The sequence below is a fragment of the Pimephales promelas genome, chromosome 14 (genome assembly GCF_988280905.1).
Source record: "Pimephales promelas chromosome 14, fPimPro1.hap1.1, whole genome shotgun sequence".
Lineage (NCBI taxonomy): Eukaryota > Metazoa > Chordata > Actinopteri > Cypriniformes > Leuciscidae > Pimephales > Pimephales promelas.
Genome location: NC_142782.1, coordinates 14,926,678 through 14,945,336, shown reverse-complemented (window position 1 = coordinate 14,945,336; position 18,659 = coordinate 14,926,678). Strand labels below are relative to the sequence as shown.

The following is an 18,659-nucleotide window of genomic DNA, read 5'->3' as shown; positions in this document are numbered from 1 at the left end:
CTATAATAGTTTGTCCTAAAATACTACAAGATTCCTTTAGTTGTTTTTCATGAGGGATGTTATTAGCGTTATCAGCTGAAGGTTATCAGACTGCAGTCTGTGAGAATTCGGATAACTGTCAGCAAAGTCCCTCTGCAACTTCGTAGCGACTACTTTGATCACCGTTTTACAAAAGGATTAATAGTTTGGAGTGAAGCATACGTACAATTGGTAAGTGACATGGTTTTATGGACTTATAGTAACGTATACGCAAGTTGATTGAGTTACAGGCTTGTGTTGCCGGTAGCTTCCGCGATGTCTTACCTGAAGATTCAACCAGATATAATAGTCTGGAAACGACACCTCCGGCCATTTGGTTGGGTCATTGGCCCAGTTTTTAATTAAATAAGGGCAATCATAACCTATTACAGTTAAATTTGCAATGTATCGTTGCCGGTCGGCAGGCATAAATGACTCGCAATATGACATTTTTGTCATTCAAATACATAGGATGGTCGCGCTGCTTTCCCCCACGCCGACCACGCCCCCCAACTATGACGCGTTGCCGACTGGTAGAGGTCGCAAATATTTACATGACATGGTATTATACATGAACAAAATCTAAGAATAAATAGTTTATAGGATATTGTGATATTATTGTTTCCAATTAATGTGCTTGTTTATTATGTCCACTGAATTGTTCATTTCTTTTTCACATCTTATATGTTAAATAATATTTTTTCATGGTGTCAGTGGATTTTATCAAGTGATGACTGTGCCAACATTGTTCAAAATACATTTACATTTTTTTACTATTCACAGATATTTCACCAAGATCTAGTTTATAGTTTGACAACACATAGCGCATGCCACTAAACAACAACCTGAACATAAAGCTTAAAACTACTGATCAATTATGGATTGTCATGTTGGAACAGCAACAGTGACCTGTGACTCAGGTGACACTCATGAATTATTCTGTAACGTTAATTAAGTCAATTAATCTGTTAATAAACATTCCTTAAAATAAGTGTTAATAAGTGTTAAACTACAAGAAATACTTAAACCACTATTTATGTTGCAATATCACTCAATTTGAACTTTCCTCTAATATCATATAATAAATCTGCCCGAAAAAATAATAAGGCTCTAGAATGCGAACTCGTTAGACCGGGGTTAAGCTTTCAAGCTAAAATTACGAAAGTAATTGAAACAAATAATTCCATTACATGAAGTGTAATAAACTACAACATATGATATGAGAAGAAACTCTAATAGAAATGCACAAACTTCCGCTCAATCCGCTGCACTACTGGAGGTACGAGATGATTGGCTGGCTGCTATTGCGTCACAGGATAGCCACCACTCTGATTGGCTGAAAACGTTTAATCACAGTCATACACAGCGATCCTCCTGGTGCGGCTGTAGACAGCGACTGTGGAAAGAAGAGTTAGCCGTTTGTGAGCAATGTTGTTTTGGCTTCCTTTGCGTGCAGCTGGGTGACTTCCCGTGGTGTCTTTGAGCTGCTATGAAGGTACAGTAATTTCTCATAATGCTTGTTTAGTTTTTAAACTTGTTTCTCTGTTGGCTGTGCTGCCTGTGCATCAGGCTAGCAAGAATAATCTGCTACATTTGCTATCAGCTTGATAAGTAACAGCTGATTTTCAGTTTAGCTTTTCATGCACTATTTGTATTGTGTGGTTTTGTGCATTGATGACATCTTTCATGCCTATATATCTCAATCAACATATCTAGCAGTTATATAACGGTGTGTACTAGTGTATTTCAGTATTCAGTTGTTAGATGCAATGATCAGTAATGTGTTTGTTTGTATAACTCTTCTGTTCTCATGTTTTCTTCATGTTTTCATTTGTTGAGAGGTGAGACCCAGCAACAGGACCGATCCTTCTCTGTGTTACACAATGACAATTGGGAGTTGACTGTCCTGTTGGCTCCCTATGAAAATAAAAACACTATGGTTACTCTCTGTTGATTGTGACTAAGAGCACTAGCTGCAGTCAGAAGTCCTTTAAAGCACACTAATCCCTTGTTATGGCTTAGTCCTATTCCCATCCATCTGTAATGAGATTGATCCTTGTCAATGGGAACTATTTCTGGGCAGGACATTCTGAATGGGGAAATAAAGCACAGCAGCAGCTCAGACTTACTTTTGTTATCATCTCACAATGGCAATTTTCTACATGTTAGATGTGTCTTAATTAAGGCTGTCAAAAATAATGTTTTAATTTCTGTGAATAATATTTTCTGATTAAAGGGGACATATTTTGCAGTTTTACAAAATCTTGATTTTTGTAAAAGGGGTCTGCTAGATTCATGGTTAAATGTTCATAAATACATTAGTTTTCACATCTGCATGTTGGCGTATCCTATGATCAGCCAATAATTTTATTCAAGTGCTTTTAAATCATTCCAACATAATAAGATGCGAAAGAGAACCTATTTAGGTACAGCCACACATGAAATGTGTAAAAAAAAAAAAAAAAAATCAAAACAGCGCTAGTCTTAATAAAACCTCATAATTTTTCATTTGTTTTTTTTTAAAGTCTTTTGTGATTGTTTTCCGTGCAGGCGGGGGCCTCGTCCATGTGGGCATCATGCTGTGGTCTGCTAAATGAAGTGATGGGTACCGGGGCCGTGAGAGGGCAGCAGGCAGGGTTCGGGGCAGGTGCGGGGCCGTTTCGTTTTGCTCCCACTGCAGGATACTCCACATACCCACCTACCAACTCCTCCAACACCAGCCTGGTGTGTCAGTCCTGTAGACAAGCATTCTCTGTCTTTAGGAGAAGGGTAGGTAGACCTGTACACCTGTCATTGCCATACAATCTCATTTGTTCCGCACATCAAATCTAAAAGCATTTATTAGATTAAAGATGCCATGAAATAGCTGCAGAAACACCAATTTCTTTTTGATGTTGATGTATTTAGATTTACATCGATGTCAGCTGAGTATTAAACCTATTCTATGCCCTAGCGTATCTACACATCGACGTCGGCTGAGTACTAAACCTGTCCTATGCCCTAGCACATCTACAAATCGACGTCGACTGAGTACTAATAATTCTAATCAACTTTTTTTCGCTTCGCAGCTTAGATGACAGACAGATAATTCAGTAAATGTCCTTCAGATGCTCTTTATTTCAGTTGGGAGTTCTCGAGCAATCCTCAGAGAATCTTAACTTCAAAGAAGTACACATGTTTTATATGATAATGCCATACACGTATAAATAGAATCATCATGACTAATTATTTCATTATGACTGATCATGTCACACTCAATATGATTGGTTACATTGTTTAAAGCAAGCCCCATCCCCTCATCATTTTTTGTTACTGACATCAGCAAAAATATCCTATAATATCCTCAAAAAGAGTTTGTAAGGGGTCAACATTTCAGTCAATCACGACTTAATACAGTAAAAGAACAGAACGTTCAGTTCATTTTAAAAGTTACATTGACCAAGGTTACGTTAAGTCAAAAGTTTGTTAGATGGTTAGTTGATATTGAAAGTTCGTCTCATGGCTACATAAAAGGAACTAAGATTTATCTTGTTTTATTGTTAGATCTAGAATGGAAAGTTTAGTCCCTTTTAGACTAAGTGGAAGTATGATAGATTTTATCACATGGTAGAAATATAAAATTAGAACTTTATGGTTAGTTAACATAATTAATTTTATCTATTAAAATTTCTACAACAACATGCAAAACAAAATTTACTGCCGGATAAATATAGCTGGTTGGTGCTAATAAAGAAATTCTATGTAGCTTTTGATTGGACACACATTTTTATATTCGTATTCATGCAAGATGAGTCATCAATATTTTTTTACAGATTCTCCCAGAAGACAAAGATTGTACATTTTAATATCAACTAAAAACATTATTTGGTCAATTTTAGAAGTAGAGTGGCATACATTCAATTCGACTTTTCTAGACTCAAGGTTGTTAATCATCCAGCGACAAATACATTTATTCATCAACTTTCTCATTAAAGGCGTAGTTCACCAAAAATTTAAAATTCTGTCAGTATTTACTCACCCTCATGTTGTTCCAAACCTCTATGTGTTTATTTGTTCTGCTGAACACAAAGGAAGATATTTGGAAGAATGTTTTAATCAAACAGATCTCATTCCCCATTGACTGTGTTTTTTTCCTACTATGGTAGTCAATGGGGAATGAAATCTGTTTGATTAAAACATTCTTCAAAATATCTTCCTTTGTGTTCAGCAGAACAAATAAACACACAGAGGTTTGGAATAACTTAAGGGTGAGTAAATGATGAAAGAATTTTAATTTTTAGGTGAACTAACCCTTTAAAGCCATACAAGATTTTACATTTGACTTACAAAATAGATCACTTGCACTGCTCCACCTTGGTTTTTTTTTTCTCGACATATAGATTTAATATACATAGACATTATTAGCTTCAAGTACTTTTTTTTTTTTAAATATACTTTTTAGACTTGTACCCGTACCCGACAAATGTGCATTCAGTACAATTAAGCACACTTACTTATTTTTTTACAAGGGGAATAAGTACCTTTCAACATTATTTTAATATATAGTAGAGTTAGGCAATAAACCATAATCTGCATGCCTTTTCTTTCGTTTGAGATGAGAGATTGTAATTTTATTACAGCCTTGTATTTTGTCCTTTTGATTAAGCACAAATTCCCCTTTTTTCTCCTCTGTAGCACATCTGTTGTGACTGTAAGAAGAGTTTTTGTTCGCTGTGCTCAGTACTTCAGGAAAACCAGCGCAGATGCACAACCTGTCAGCTGCTGAAGGGCACTTCATTCCAGCGTCCACAGCTCATGCGTTTGCGTGTTAAGGACTTGCGGCAGTATCTTACGTTACGCAATATTAACACTGATACCTGCAGGTACTTTCACACAGGCAACCGTATGTGAGCATTATTAATAATTGGGTATATTATGACCATATCATTAGTGTTTTTGAGTTGTTTGAATGCTTCAAATCCTTAGGGAGAAAGAGGACCTTGTGGACTTGGTGCTTTGCCATCAAGGTGCCGAAAGTGAGGATGATCCAGACACGCCTTCTCTGCAGTCACGCCCCCTGTATAGCCCACCCCCTTCAACGGAAGAACCCACTTCCCCTCTCTCAGCTCTCTCTCCAGCTCAAGGAGAACCAATCAGTAGGAGCAACAGCTCCGAGTCCAATCAGGTGTGTCCAGCTGATTCTAATCTGTGAGCATGGCTGTTATAACATGTTTACATTAGGGGTTAAACGTAATGTAGTTGATCCGTGATTTTAACTTAACTAGCCCAATTCATTCAATATGGGCCAAGCAGAGAAGCGACCAAACACCCCCACGCTTTCCCTATTAAAATACAGTTACTCGAGTAGTGTAACTCGACCTAGGACAATGACACAAAATAAAACGTTGCGCTTTTCTAAGCATGTAAAATGGATAACTATATTGTATAGTGGAATACCGGTCCAGTTTAAACAGCTTTTTTGCGTCTCTGTATAGACTTTAGAATCACATCGCTTCATGTCCCGTATCACATCGGAGGAGTATATGTTTGTTCAGAGCATTTTGTTTTGTAATAAAGGCCCAGTGTCATTGAATTTGCAGAGAAACTTGTGTTGATTGAAACATAAAGCGGCCAACTGAATTGATCCGGCCATTAGCTACATAAGCCAAAATAAGTTAGAATCAAGAATAAACAGAAATACACAGCATTTCAACAACTTCTGCTCATGAATTTGAAGGCTGCTATTGGATCGTTGAGGATAAATGCCATATTAGTTTTTACAAGCATTACTTTAGAGCATTAACTAGCTACCTTGAACAAATGGAGTAACCAAAAAAAGTGCAGAGTTGGTTACAAACTAGCTAGGAGTTACTATGCCTGTAGTGTGGACTTTATGTTCCAAAGAACGTATGCATGGCTGATTCAATCCTACCCAGAATGCACTGATGTGCACAATTATCTGTGCTCAAAATGGCTGTGCAAAAATTAACTGGTTTACACAATTTTGGCATTGGATTTAAGTGTACTTTATACCACTATTAACAAGAGGTTTGGCAGTCATTGGTGAATCCTTTGTAAAGTTGTTCTTAGTGTGGATGGCTAATTGTTTTCTTTCTGTGTAAACATTCCTTGCTGATAGGATATTGAGGACTCCACTTCAGTCTCACTTCTTAACCTCGACCAGGCAGAACACACACCAGAGGTGAGTTAATTCTCTCACTGGTAATTGAAAGGACTAACATTGTCATGAACTACACACTTTCTTGGGCTGGTCAGAATAAGAATTTCATCTTCTCAACACATTTGACTTAACACAATTAAAATATTAAAATCTAAGTAAATTTTGTTAGTAAAAATTCATCACCTTTATCTGTCACATTCAGTGTTATTTATGATTATTACAGTATGTATTCATATTTTTAATTGGCATTTTTTTTTCTTTACCCACTCACAATAAAAATACTTCCAAAAATGCTTCCTTTTACAGTCCAGTTACCCATGTAAACACTATGTACTTATTTTAGTAACAACAATTACTGGGTGATATCTAGTACTAACCCTGAACCTACCCCTAAACCAACCCTTGTTCCATTCCATACTTTCTAGGTAAATACACTGTAAGTACTGTACTGTAAAAGGAAGCGTTACCAAATACTCTACACCATTATCTTGCGTATGAAATATTAAAATTTTTTTCTGAGAAAAAAATACTTTAATGATGATCTAAATTAAATAGGAGTTGTTTCTGGATATAGATCTGCTACAGGTAGGTGCAATCTGCTGGCTTGAAGAAAACATGTTGGCATTTTAAAAGTGTGTGTTTTTGCAAAGATTTCACACAAGTTTGTAAAAATAGAACTAAAATGCCCTTAACATTTTATTCACAAATTTTTTATTTCAATAATCTAAATGTAAATCATTAACTTTAGAATAAGAAATTATATTTTAAAAAAATATGTGAATAAAACCAATAGCAATAAGCAGAAATTAAAGGGTGTGTGCATTTGTGCGCGCGTGCACATGCATGCGAAAGTGTTTGTGTGCAACTGTGCATGCATGTGTATTTGTGCATGTGTTAGGTCTCACACCTTCATATCTGCATTTGTGGCTGATTTTGTTTGCCTAATATTATACAAATATGGTTTTGTTGCAGTCACACTTGCATAGAGAGAGAGAGAGAGAGAGAGAGAGAGAGAGAGAGAGAGAGAGAGAGAGAGAGATTGTGAGCATGTTTATTCCATATTGCATTCTTACTTTAGCACCAGGCCTTAAAGGGACACTGTGTAGAGTTTTAGGTATTTTATTATCAGAAATCAATATTTTTATTCATAAATATGTCCTCAATGGTGTACAAATACCTCTGCAAATTATCTGACTTATCCTCGTAAATGAAGAATTTATTATCTTTATGTACATGGGACGGGTAGGTTAACGGAGGCTTCCATGTCGTTCCGCCATCTTGAAAAACTATAATAGCAGAGAGGGTCAAAAAGTACCACCAGCCAAACGCGTTTCCACAACGCGTTTTCGTTCAGACTCAGAGCCAGCGTCACGTCACATTGAGAGGCGCATTCCCTGAATTGCTCTCCTATGATTGCTGATTGCTCTATTATTTGTAATGGCGGACCATACATATGCCGAGTCACAGGAGAATGCATCTTCCACGCAAAAAAAGGCAAGACTGGAACGAAAAAGGAAACGTGACCGGAGATTGCAAAAAACGAGAGTAAATATCGGGATCGCGTTTTCAAGGTGGAAAGAGCTAATGCAGCATAAAGATTTCAGAAGAGACGCTGAAGTTGCCTGCTTTCTCCTCGACAGGTTAGTCAATGTTACAGTCTTACTTAATTTTTTTGTCATTGCTTGGTTGTGTACTTTATTATATATACAGTATAACATAGGTAAAAAAGTTAAACAAGGTCTTTGATGAATAGCAGCTATTGACTACTTTACTCGCTGCTATTGTGAAGGTGCTAAAAACAAGGTTTGTAAGTTTACTCTTTATAACCTAAAAATTCAGTAAGAATATAGAGATAATGAATGTTTTTGCATTGTTTGCACACCTAATGATATTTCAAGTTTTTAGTTATCTGAAATTTTATGTTATTTATCATTTATACTGTGACCTCGCATTGAATAATACAGACGCATACAGTAATTTTGTATGTAGCCTATGCCTATAGTTTTATTTGTGAACATTGGAGAGGGTCAACAACTGCTGGAGTCAAGTCCCTTTTATGTAAGAATAAATGGTCAATAAACCATGATCTGATTTTCCCATCTGATTTTTGCAGTTATGAGAGTACCCTTTTGAGTGGTAATACATCAACCCCCATCAAGGCAAAATGTGTTCAAGTGGCAAATGCTCCAGCGTTGTCAAGCATTTCCAGTGGGACAGATGGGTAAGTCATTTAATTGAAATAATTTTTTAATTGTTAAAATACAAGTTTCATATCAAACTTGTATCTACCTATGCATCATATTGTCTTATGATTTTTGCTTTTAGAGCTGAACAACAAAGTGCACCGGAAGTTGAAACCCTTGAACAGAGGTAACCCATAAACAGTCAATTTTGTGTCCCATATCAATACTATCTGGTTGCATGTTTTCAGCTAATACATGCTTTAAATTATCATTTATTTTCATAGTATGCATGACATGAGTATTGTTGAAGAGGAGTTGAATGAAAATGCCTTCAATGACCCCATGAACAGTGTGTAAGTGGGATTTTATTCTATTGTATAATTAGATATTTTTTTTTCAGTTTTTTTTTATTCATTTCAGTTTGTTGTATCTTACAGGATTGATTTGGAAGAAGAAGGACCCTCATTTCATGGTTACCTGGACGACAGCTCTGATGAGGAATACCTTCCAACAATTTCATTGCGGTGAGTCATTATCTATTACTTCTTTTTACTTTGTTTATGTGCTGAATTTTTACATGTAAAAAATGTTTTGGGCTATTTTGGAATGTTTTTGAATTCTTTTAGTTCACACTGATGTCTCAGGTAATAAATTTGATCATGTTTATATGCCGGAAAAACTTGGAAATAATTCAATTGAACTGTGTATGATCCCTGAAGTTCTTCTCTTCCAGAATGGGTGGTGCAATGAAGGGAGCACAGGTAATTGACAATCTGCCAACTATTGGGATTGATGAGACTGTGCATGATCTGCCTGCCCCTGAAGTCCCTCTCGATGAGCCCTTGAGTCTCGAGCTGCCGATTTTGCCAGGCCCTCAGAAGGTCCTCAGTGAGGATGACATTATTGGCGTTAGAGCAGCTGTGCTCTATGAGAACTGCTTGAGGCAGCTTGTCACATTTTTAACTCTTCCCGTGAACAGATGCACTGGTGTCTTGAGGACTGGTTTAGTGTGTGACAGTGTTGCCCCATTTTCAACAAACATCGGCATCAGGGGCACTGCGATGAGTGTTGAATGGGTAAGCCTTTCACATCACATCAAAATGTATCGTAACAAATGGCACTGTTTATGCCTTATTAATTTTACAATGCTACCCTTATCTTACCAGATCTGCCCCAATGGACATTGCCTATGGCGGTGGAATTCACAGCCTGTGTTGAAGTTTGGCATGCAGGCTGGGGACTTTCTTCTTTCCACTAACATTTTACTTTCTGGAAACAACTACACTAAAGTTGCTCTCCTATTTAAATTCATGAACATACAAATGGTAAACACCAACACACACTACACCATCCAGGACACCTACTGTGTTGACACTATTAAAGATTTTTGGGAAGAGAAGAGGTCTGAATCCATCAGCCGACTAAAAGGGAAAGATGTTGTGCTCCTAGGTGGGTAATTATATATTTGAACTTGTTCTCCATTAATTGTTATGGTATTAAACAATTAAACTAATTTTGCAATCACTTTATCATACAGGTTTTGTATTTTGAAATTACCTGTATTTCCTTTTTCTATAGGTGATGGCAGAAATGACTCACCAGGGCATTCTGCCCAATACTGTAGCTACACAACCATGGAGCTTGACTCTAAGGAAATCATCCATGTGGCCACTATAGACAAGCGGCAGACCAACTGGAACTCCAACATCATGGAGAAGGAGGGTTTTATCCAGACAGTGGACAAGCTTACGCAAGAGATCAAGGTAGTGGAGTTCTGCACGGATGCTCATGTCCAGATTGGAGCCCTTTTGAGTAAGTGGTCAAATAATAAAACATTTGAATAGAAATATTGAATTGCTGATTGAGAAATGATTCTATACTTCAAAGACCCAGATAAAGGAAAATATAAGGATCTGAAAATTCACCACAGCCTGGACATGTGGCATGGTGCCAAAAATTTGTGCAAAAAAATAGCAACCGTAAGTTCTAATACATCTAATTTCATTTATTAAGATTTGTACCTTCCTGCATGTCGGTGTAATAATTTTGTTATGTCAGGTCTCCATCAAAATATTTACAAGGACTAACTTCCATTGTCTCTGTTTTGTTAATTACCATAAGGCGGGAAAGGTGAAAGGACAGTCTATTCTCCTTCACTGGCTGAGGGATATAGTTAACCATTTCTGGTGGTGCTGCAAGACGGCAGAAACATTTGAGCAGTTTCTTGTAAGCAGGAAGAATGTTATAATAGAAATAAATGATAATAATGCAATGAGTCAAAAAACTTTGATATGATAATGTTTTTGTTTAATTGTTTTACTTTCCTCAGGCACTTTGGATTGGAGTTCTGCATCATGTTTGCAACAATCACACCTGGGAAACAGGAAGCTGCCAACACGACCACCATGAAGACACTCAGGATAAAGAGTGGATTGAGAGAGATTCAAAGAGCCATAAAGCGCTTGTGGAGATCGTCCTCAACAAGCGTTGGCAGAAGGATGTCCACAAGTATCTGCGCTTCAGGTAAAGCGTGGAGACATGACATTTTAAAAGAAATCTAAATGATACGCAAGTCATGTGTGGGTGTGTTTTTTAGTCTAAATCTATTTTTTAATTTGTCCAGATCGACAGCACATCTCGAGTCTTTTCAGAATCACATTCTGATGTATGCCAGCAAGCGCCAGGCCTTCACTCCCCGAGTGTATGACACGAGAGTTGTGCTCGCAGCCCTGGACTACAATTTCCACCGGGAACGACCGGCATACAGGACGGCTGAGGGCCAACAAGTGTATGTCAAACTCTCAACAATTTGTTATATTCAAATAATTGCAATTTCACATTTTAAATTATGTATTCAGAAATATGAGAAATATCTATAAGTTTATTACTCATAATGATTAAATGACTTGTTGCAATTGTCTTTTGTTAATTTCAGTTATAGGAAGAAGTACAATAAAAATGCCAGAAGATATAGCCTTTACACCATGAAGTGTACAAAATCATATGGTTACATCCCTGAGATACAAGCACGCATCTTGAAGGCGAGAGTCACAAGTGGAATTGGGATGCCGCGAAAGAGGTCCCTAAGAGCAGATGACCCAAGGCGTCTTGGTGTTGTGCCACCGATACCGCCACCATCAACATCAGAGCTGATGCATACACAGGTCACCAGAGGTCTGGGTAAGTGACAAACATCTACTTGGCCTTATTTTAGCCCATTAATTTTGTCACATACTGATTCTTAATTGTGTATACATTTAATTGAACTTGTCTTTCACAGGATCTACCTTCCATGCTATTACCAACTTGGAGACAGATTGAGATTGAGTTGTTTTACTGATATTTGAGTTGTAAATACATGATCAAAAATCATTCTACTTATTAATAAATATATGTTTGCATTTTCAAACAAACTTTATTTTAAGTTTTTTGTGTATCATTCATTTTGCACATCATTTTTAAATGTTTCTCTATCCCGATTTTAGAAAAAATAGATTACAAAGTAAATTAACAAATATTTTATTCTTTATAACAAAGTGTGAAGTAAACAGAACTTCAAAGAATACAACATATATAAATCGATATTACTATTTACAAAACTTTTTTAGATCCCTGGAATGTAGCCAGTGTATTGTGCCTGAGGGTCTGGGAATTTTTCCCTAATCCTGTAAACACAGCAGCTTGGAATGACTCTCCTGTTCCCCTGTCCTAATGAGCCATGCTGCCAGAAAATAAAGTGTCTATAAGCTGCATGCCTGTATTCTCGGTTGTCATCACCAGGCTCCCTTACATTTCCGAAAGCAGTGAGATCCTCCCGGTACTGTCTATGTATCCGAAGATATCCCTCATCCAGGCAGTATTGTGTAAAATGTGGAAGGAGGCTCACGCAGTGTGCAGGGTCCTGTCCACAGCATTTCCGCTCCCTGTCTGTCGGCATGTCTCTGCAGTGGCTACAGGTACACCATGGTACCCCTGGAACCTCCGCAGATGTAGGGGCACCATGTCTTTGCTGATGCTCGATCAATAAATCAAAGACCAGACCCGGCTGCCTCTCCAACAATCTACCTGTGAGGCGTATGTGATCCTCAAGGCTCATGTTCTGCAGTAGTCTCTGAAGAAATGAAAGGAAATATGATTATAAGATCAGATCTAGTCCATTAGATATACATGTAGGTATAACATACATCATGTTTTGCAGTATATTGCACTTGAGGCATTGCAGGGATCTCATGTATAAGTGTTTTAAAAAAAAATATGTGTGTGCAAAATAAAACATTGCTCTCTGTAAGATTTTCTATAGCTTTCTTTTTTTATATATATTTAAATTATCAATTGGCTAAAGTTATGATTTTGCTATGTGGATAAGATTGTACAGAGAATTAAAATTAATTTTTACAGCTAGACACATAAATTGTACAAACCTCGGTCGTTTCTCTTCGCTGCCTTTGAAAACTTTCAATTCTACTTTGATCGTCTCTTGTAGTTGCCGGGTATCTTTGTCGTCGTTGTGTTGACTCTCGCGCTCCTCGTCGTCCATCTCGCCTGACGTTAGATCCCACTGATCCACTGCCTCTCTGTCCTCTCCCTCTACCTCTACCTCTACCTCTACCTCTTCCTCTCCCTACTGCTGAATCATCCGATGATGATATCTAACAATCAGGTAATTCAGAAAATATAACGAATATAGGCGGCATTACTACTAATTACAATAGTTCATGTTTTTCAGTGTCAGAAATTCATACTGTAACATTCGTTTGTTCGTTGTGTCAAGTTGCTGTTTTTTTTAAATTACAAACCTGTTCACCCGGAGAAAAGCTCGATGAAGTGTTACTACAAGACATCCTGTCATAGCATTTTGGTACATAACGGCAACCGTAGATGCAATACGCACTTGAAAAAGCGAGGCGCTGGAGAGCAAAATTCGTTTGAATGCAAAATAATATTTAACCACTAGATGGGGGTAGATCCTACACAGAGTCCCTTTAATTTCTGTGTGAAAATTCAAATTTTTGTTTTTTTAAATGAAAGATAAAAAATACTTAATTTTTCGCCTTTCCTGTTTATTTCCAATGTTTCAGTTTTTTGCGTATAGATTGAGAATGAAACAAGTCACAAAACCTCATGCCAGTGAAAGGAAGGGAACAATGCTTTTGAGGGAAACATCAAATGGGGGTCTGAACGGACAATATGAGGGTTAAATTGCAGAGATTATATAACATGACTAGAATGTCCCGTTATTATCAGGTTAGTCCTCAGACGCGGCGGCGGGCTAGAGCTTCTCTGTCAGATCTGTCCTCCCTTGGTGACGTGGAGCAGTTGACGGTCAGGCAGCTGAAGGAGATCCTTGCGAGGAACTTTGTGAGCTTCTCCGGCTGCTGTGAGAAGTGGGAGCTGGTGGAGCGCGTCAGGAGGCTTTACCGGGAGAATGAGGACAATCGCAAATCTAGTGAGTGCTAACACTGCTCCGTGAATAAAGCAACACACAGTCTAAAAATAAACGTTTGCCATACCTGCCAAATGTGAGAGAATTGAGAACTGTCGAAAAAAAAAAAAAAAAGACTGAAATATACTGTATGTATATTCATTTTTATAAAAGCGTGCTCTCTTTTTTTTTTCAGTGGAAAATGTGAGCAACCCCATCACTGCTGGTAAGACATTTTCACCTCACAGTTTGAATTAAAAAATTCATTGTGCATAGTGCAAATGTCTCAGTTGATTTCGTTGATGATCTGCTCAGGTTACACAGTAAATTAAATGGACTGTTTAACTAATAATAACTCCTAGCTGAGTCTAATAGCTGTGCTTTGCTCCTCCCACTTAAGTGGTAGCTTATCCCCCTCCAATCTGCAATGGTGGAATCGGAGGTAAGGCTTGTGATTGGTGGAAATGCTCCCTGGTCACACTCACCAGTGCACTGACTGCAGTTTGTGATGTCATTGCACTTCAACCCCCTCCCTGCATGGCCACTGCCAGATAGCATGTAGTCTCAAAAGGAAAAATGTAAAGTGCCATTGTTTACACTGCCATCAATGATTTGTAATGTAGGAATAATTGTATTGTTAGGGGTCATAAGAATGTATCTTCTTTGATGGTTTACCCCCATTATCCCATTTCATCCATGCCCTTCATCAAATATTATTTGTTTTTTGTATGGCTAGAATTTAAATAAACTGCACAATGCAAGAGTTGGGATGTAGTGATGCACTGAAATGAATGTTTTTTACCGAAACTGTTCATGGTGTAGTTCACAGGAAATAAATCAGTCATAGGGCCGATTCAAATAGAACATGTTTTTTTGGCTGTTAACCTTCAAATGGTCTTTGTTTCCTGTTTACACTTCTGGGCTTCAGGGGCCTATATACGACCCCAACAATTGATTGAGTAATTGTACAAAAAATATAAATTTTTAATCATACAAATAATAATATATATTTTTTGTTTACTTCTCATCTATTCATTAATGCTGTGTTTTTGAAGATATAAAGTACTTTTGTATCCATATACCACACAATTCCTCAATTACACCATTAGCTTTAGCATTAGCATATGAAATGATACATTGCATTTATGCTATTCAGATTTATGCCGGATTTTTTTTTCTTTTTTTTGACACCAGAAGAAAATATATTTATTTATTTATTTTTATTTTAATTTTTTCACATTTCCCATTCATTTCAATGTGGGGTCAAGGTCATTGACCCCGAAGACCAGAAGTGTAAACATTTTTTTTTTTTTTTTTTTTTTTTTTTTTTTAACATACCTTCAGAACAACCGAATCAAGCCCAGTTTTTTTTTTTTTTTTTTTTTTTTTTTGTGTGTGTGTGTAGATAGATAATGTATGAAAAGGGCTACAAACGTGAGACGCAGCGTCCAGTGTTGTAGTCGAGACCACCTCACTCGAGTCCGAGTCGACACCAAGACCAGAGAGAGTCGAGTCCGAGTCAAGACCGAGTCCATAGAGAGTCGAGTCCGAGTCCGAGACCCGAGGCGGTCGAGTCCGAGACCAGTGAGGGTTGATTACCTAATTTACTTTTATTTATTTAGAGAAATTTTTTTTTTTTTTTTTTTTTTTTTTTACTGAATTTACTTAGAGTTTAAAAAATATGATCAGTTTAGGGTAAAAAGGCCTCATAGTAGGTGGTGTTAAAAGTAATTTTATTACAATTTGTCATGCGCAGTTGCGCACTAGAAAATCACCAATCACTGGGCGTGTCAATCAATTTAAAGAAATATTTTATTAACATACATTAAAAATCATGAAAAATATTTTGAATTGAACTCGAGTGGACTCGGGAATAATTCCGAGTCCTAAAAAAAAAAAAAATGTTCGAGTACGAGTCAATTCCGAGTCCAAATGGACACGAGTCCATGACAAGACCAAGACCATTAAAATATGGTCTCGAGACCGAGTCCGAGTCTCGAGGACTACAACACTGGCAGCGTCACTAGTTGGAGGTATCTTACTTGAATTGTGGCCATCTCTGGTTGTGTTTGGTTCTTCCCCAGACAGTAACAGTGTCGGCCCAGATCCGGGCCACATCTGGTACATGTGGACTTAACACATACCAGATGGGGCCGGATCTGGGCCGACACTGTTACTGTCTGGATTTGAATTGACATGAACCCATTGATGAACTCAAGATCATGTTCTTACAGATGGATTGGCACACGTTGTAATGACCCATGTCTTTTTCCTCTCTCTCACTGCAGATGGTTGCAGGACCCAGTTATCAAATGACGACAGCCTGTGTCGCATCTGCATGGACGCTGTCATTGACTGTGTACTGCTGGAGTGCGGTCACATGGTCACCTGCACTAAATGCGGGAAGCGCATGAATGAATGCCCTATATGCAGACAATACGTTATCAGGGCTGTGCACGTTTTCAAGTCTTAATGCTTCTGGGAGTACGTCCTGTTCCACCTGCAGACTGCATTATGATTCGGTGAGGACGAACTCAGCAAGTGCCCGTCTTCACATCGAATTAGGGAGGAAGAGTAAGTCCTCTGCTTAATTTTTCACGACGTTTGAGGAAGACTTTAGATGGTGGGCCACAATGGCTTTGTCAATAAATGCTTCAGTAAAAACATTCCACAAGCTCTTCTAAGAGGCTCTGTAATAATATGCAATTGTTCAGCTGCAACACCTCACAGCCTTGACTTGATATCCTACAGCTTTGAAGACATTCTGCTCGCAGATCACATGCAAGCACTGTGAGAAACTCAAGAAAAGAAACAAATGTAATACTCAAGTGGGTTCATCATCATGCACCATAACTCAGGATGGAAGTATCTGAATGTTCCTATTGCTCTTTTGTTTCCTTTTTGTTTTGTTTTGCAGCTTCTGTGAATGGGCCTTTGTTTCCTGTTTCTAATGTGAAGCCTCTTGGGTTTTTGTAAAAAAGTTTTTCCTACAAGTAACATTGTACTTCCTGATAACTTGACAGTGGTACCATTCAACAAATTTTAAGTGGCATAATGAACATTTTATGGTCCACAACAGATTAGTCCCGTTAAAGGAGTAGTTCACTTTTTTAAAAAAAAAAAGCTTTTGCTGATAATTTACTCACCCCTTGTCATCCAAGATATCCATGTCATTCTTTCTTCAGTCGAAAAGAAATTAACTTTTTTGATAAACATTCCAGGATTTTTCCTCATATAATGGACTTCAATGGGAACCAAACGGTTCAAAGTCCAAAAGACAGATTCAGTGCAAACTGTTCAAAGGGCTTTAAACGATTCCAGACGATGAATAAGGGTCTTATCAAGTGAAACGATCGATTATTTAAAAAAAATAAAAAAGTTTAAGTTTTATAAGCTCAAATGGTCGCCTTCTTCTGTGATCCACGTTCGCATCAAAATGAACAAATCTTGTTTTCGTGTCATTTGGTTCATTAAACGAACGAAATGAACAAATTGACTCGGGAACTGATTTGTTCATTTTGATGAACGAGTTTGAATAGGAGAGTCACGAACACGCATCACAGAACAGAGCAAGGCGACCATTTGAGTTTATAAAACTTAAACTTTGTTTTTTTTGTTTTTAAATGAGCGATCGTTTCGCTTGATAAGAACCTTATTCATCGTCTGGAATCGTTTAAAGCCCTTAACAGTTTGTAGTTTGCACTGAAACTGTCTTTTGGACCTTGAACCGTTTGGTTCCCATTGAAGTCCATTATTTGGAGAAAAATCCTGGAATGTTTTCATCAAAAACCTTAATTTCTTTTTGACTGAAGAAAGAAAGACATGGACATCTTGGATGACATGGGGGTGAGTAAATTATCAGCAAAATTTATTTAAAAGTGAACTACTCCTTTAATCATTTTTTTAATCATATGACTTTAACCATAAATGACTGTAAATTTTTTAATCATATGACTTTTTCTTTGTCAGAGTTTTAGGACTGGTTTCTTGAATATGTGACTGACTTAGCAGGTTAATATGCTGGTTTTCCAGTGTGAAGTGGTGATAAACAAGAGAGGGTGGAACTGTTTTTATGCACCAAATACTTAAATGTATGGGGTGTGTGTCAATTGAAAGTAGGACCATAAACCGGTACAATATTACTGATTTAAATCGATAACATTTGAAAATGCCATTTTATGTATGGGCAAAGCAACCATAACTTCAAAATGATGAACGGTGTAAAAGATGATTTGGGTGCCAAAAAGGTGCATTTCTGTCTCCTCATGCACTACAGTTGTTGTTGTTAGTACTTGAATTAATGTACGTCGTTAAACCTTTTTAAAAAAAGTCGTCACTAGGGAGTGATTACCCACACAAATAATCAACCCATATTTTGTAGCCATTATTAATGTGTAATAAACCCAATTAGAAGTTGCATCATGCCACATTACAGCGCGCTGACAAGCATCACCTGCACCACAGCAATACCAACCTCTCTTTTTATGTGATGATATATTTTAAGATTATAAGGGATATTACAAATAACATTTAGGTGTATATTCAGATTCATTGCATCCTTGTTTAACCTATTATGTCTGACATGTCTTTAATTCCTGTGTAAATGCCTATTCAGATAAGTTTATTTTTCTTAACAAAAAATAACTTTTTCTTTTGGTCAGTTGCTGTCGATTTAATATAGAATTAACAAACGAGTTATGTATGTTCTGAGTTAGTTGTGATACTTAAATAAAAGTGATAAGAAAGATTTTCACTGGACTGTACTGCATCGTGATTATTAAATGTCAGTTTGTTGTTCCGGTTCATTATTTGTCCAGTCAATATGAAATCAAAATTGACTATTTTGAAAATGTAATGTAAATGTCTTAATTTTTCC

At 37.2% G+C, this 18,659-nt stretch overlaps 3 protein-coding genes across 4 annotated transcripts; 2 read left to right on the top strand and 1 right to left on the bottom strand.

Annotated features, from left to right (window-relative positions):
* Positions 1-997: 997 nt before the first annotated feature.
* Positions 998-18,536, top strand: rnf34a (ring finger protein 34a). Of its 2 annotated transcripts, XM_039663448.2 has the most exons (9): positions 998-1,513; positions 2,569-2,787; positions 4,693-4,880; positions 4,984-5,182; positions 6,137-6,199; positions 13,606-13,807; positions 13,980-14,009; positions 14,184-14,225; positions 16,072-18,536. In XM_039663448.2, exons 1-9 carry the CDS (start codon positions 1,508-1,510, stop codon positions 16,254-16,256), a joined length of 1,134 nt encoding a protein of 377 aa, XP_039519382.1. In that variant the 5' UTR covers positions 998-1,507; the 3' UTR covers positions 16,257-18,536. The 2 variants fall into 2 exon arrangements, with proteins under 2 accessions (XP_039519382.1, XP_039519383.1); XM_039663449.2 differs by lacking the exon at positions 14,184-14,225 and having other exon boundaries at positions 1,042-1,513.
* On the top strand, positions 7,270-11,728 carry LOC120488722 (uncharacterized). The gene is made up of 14 exons (XM_039685351.2): positions 7,270-7,818; positions 8,292-8,399; positions 8,504-8,548; positions 8,646-8,714; positions 8,799-8,885; positions 9,095-9,437; positions 9,528-9,810; positions 9,940-10,173; positions 10,249-10,340; positions 10,483-10,587; positions 10,691-10,884; positions 10,985-11,149; positions 11,297-11,541; positions 11,642-11,728. Exons 1-14 carry the CDS (start codon positions 7,616-7,618, stop codon positions 11,680-11,682), a joined length of 2,214 nt encoding a protein of 737 aa, XP_039541285.1. The 5' UTR covers positions 7,270-7,615; the 3' UTR covers positions 11,683-11,728.
* On the bottom strand, positions 11,892-13,316 carry LOC148973698 (P2X purinoceptor 7-like). The gene has a single exon (XM_089119472.1). It carries the CDS (start codon positions 12,455-12,457, stop codon positions 11,966-11,968), a length of 492 nt encoding a protein of 163 aa, XP_088975598.1. The 5' UTR covers positions 12,458-13,316; the 3' UTR covers positions 11,892-11,965.
* Positions 18,537-18,659: the final 123 nt, after the last annotated feature.

Excerpts from the sequence above, each read along its gene's own strand:
- rnf34a (XM_039663448.2), top strand. Across the intron at positions 6,200-13,605 it reads AGGCAGAACACACACCAGAG|GTTAGTCCTCAGACGCGGCG; the intron begins GTGAGTTAATTC and ends CGTTATTATCAG. Across the intron at positions 14,226-16,071 it reads CTGCAATGGTGGAATCGGAG|ATGGTTGCAGGACCCAGTTA; the intron begins GTAAGGCTTGTG and ends CTCTCACTGCAG.
- LOC148973698 (XM_089119472.1), bottom strand. The coding sequence starts at position 12,457 with ATGAGCCTTGAGGATCACATACGCCTCACAGGTAGATTGTTGGAGAGG.
- LOC120488722 (XM_039685351.2), top strand. The coding sequence starts at position 7,616 with ATGGCGGACCATACATATGCCGAGTCACAGGAGAATGCATCTTCCACG. Across the intron at positions 7,819-8,291 it reads GCCTGCTTTCTCCTCGACAG|TTATGAGAGTACCCTTTTGA; the intron begins GTTAGTCAATGT and ends TGATTTTTGCAG. Across the intron at positions 10,588-10,690 it reads AAACATTTGAGCAGTTTCTT|GCACTTTGGATTGGAGTTCT; the intron begins GTAAGCAGGAAG and ends TACTTTCCTCAG.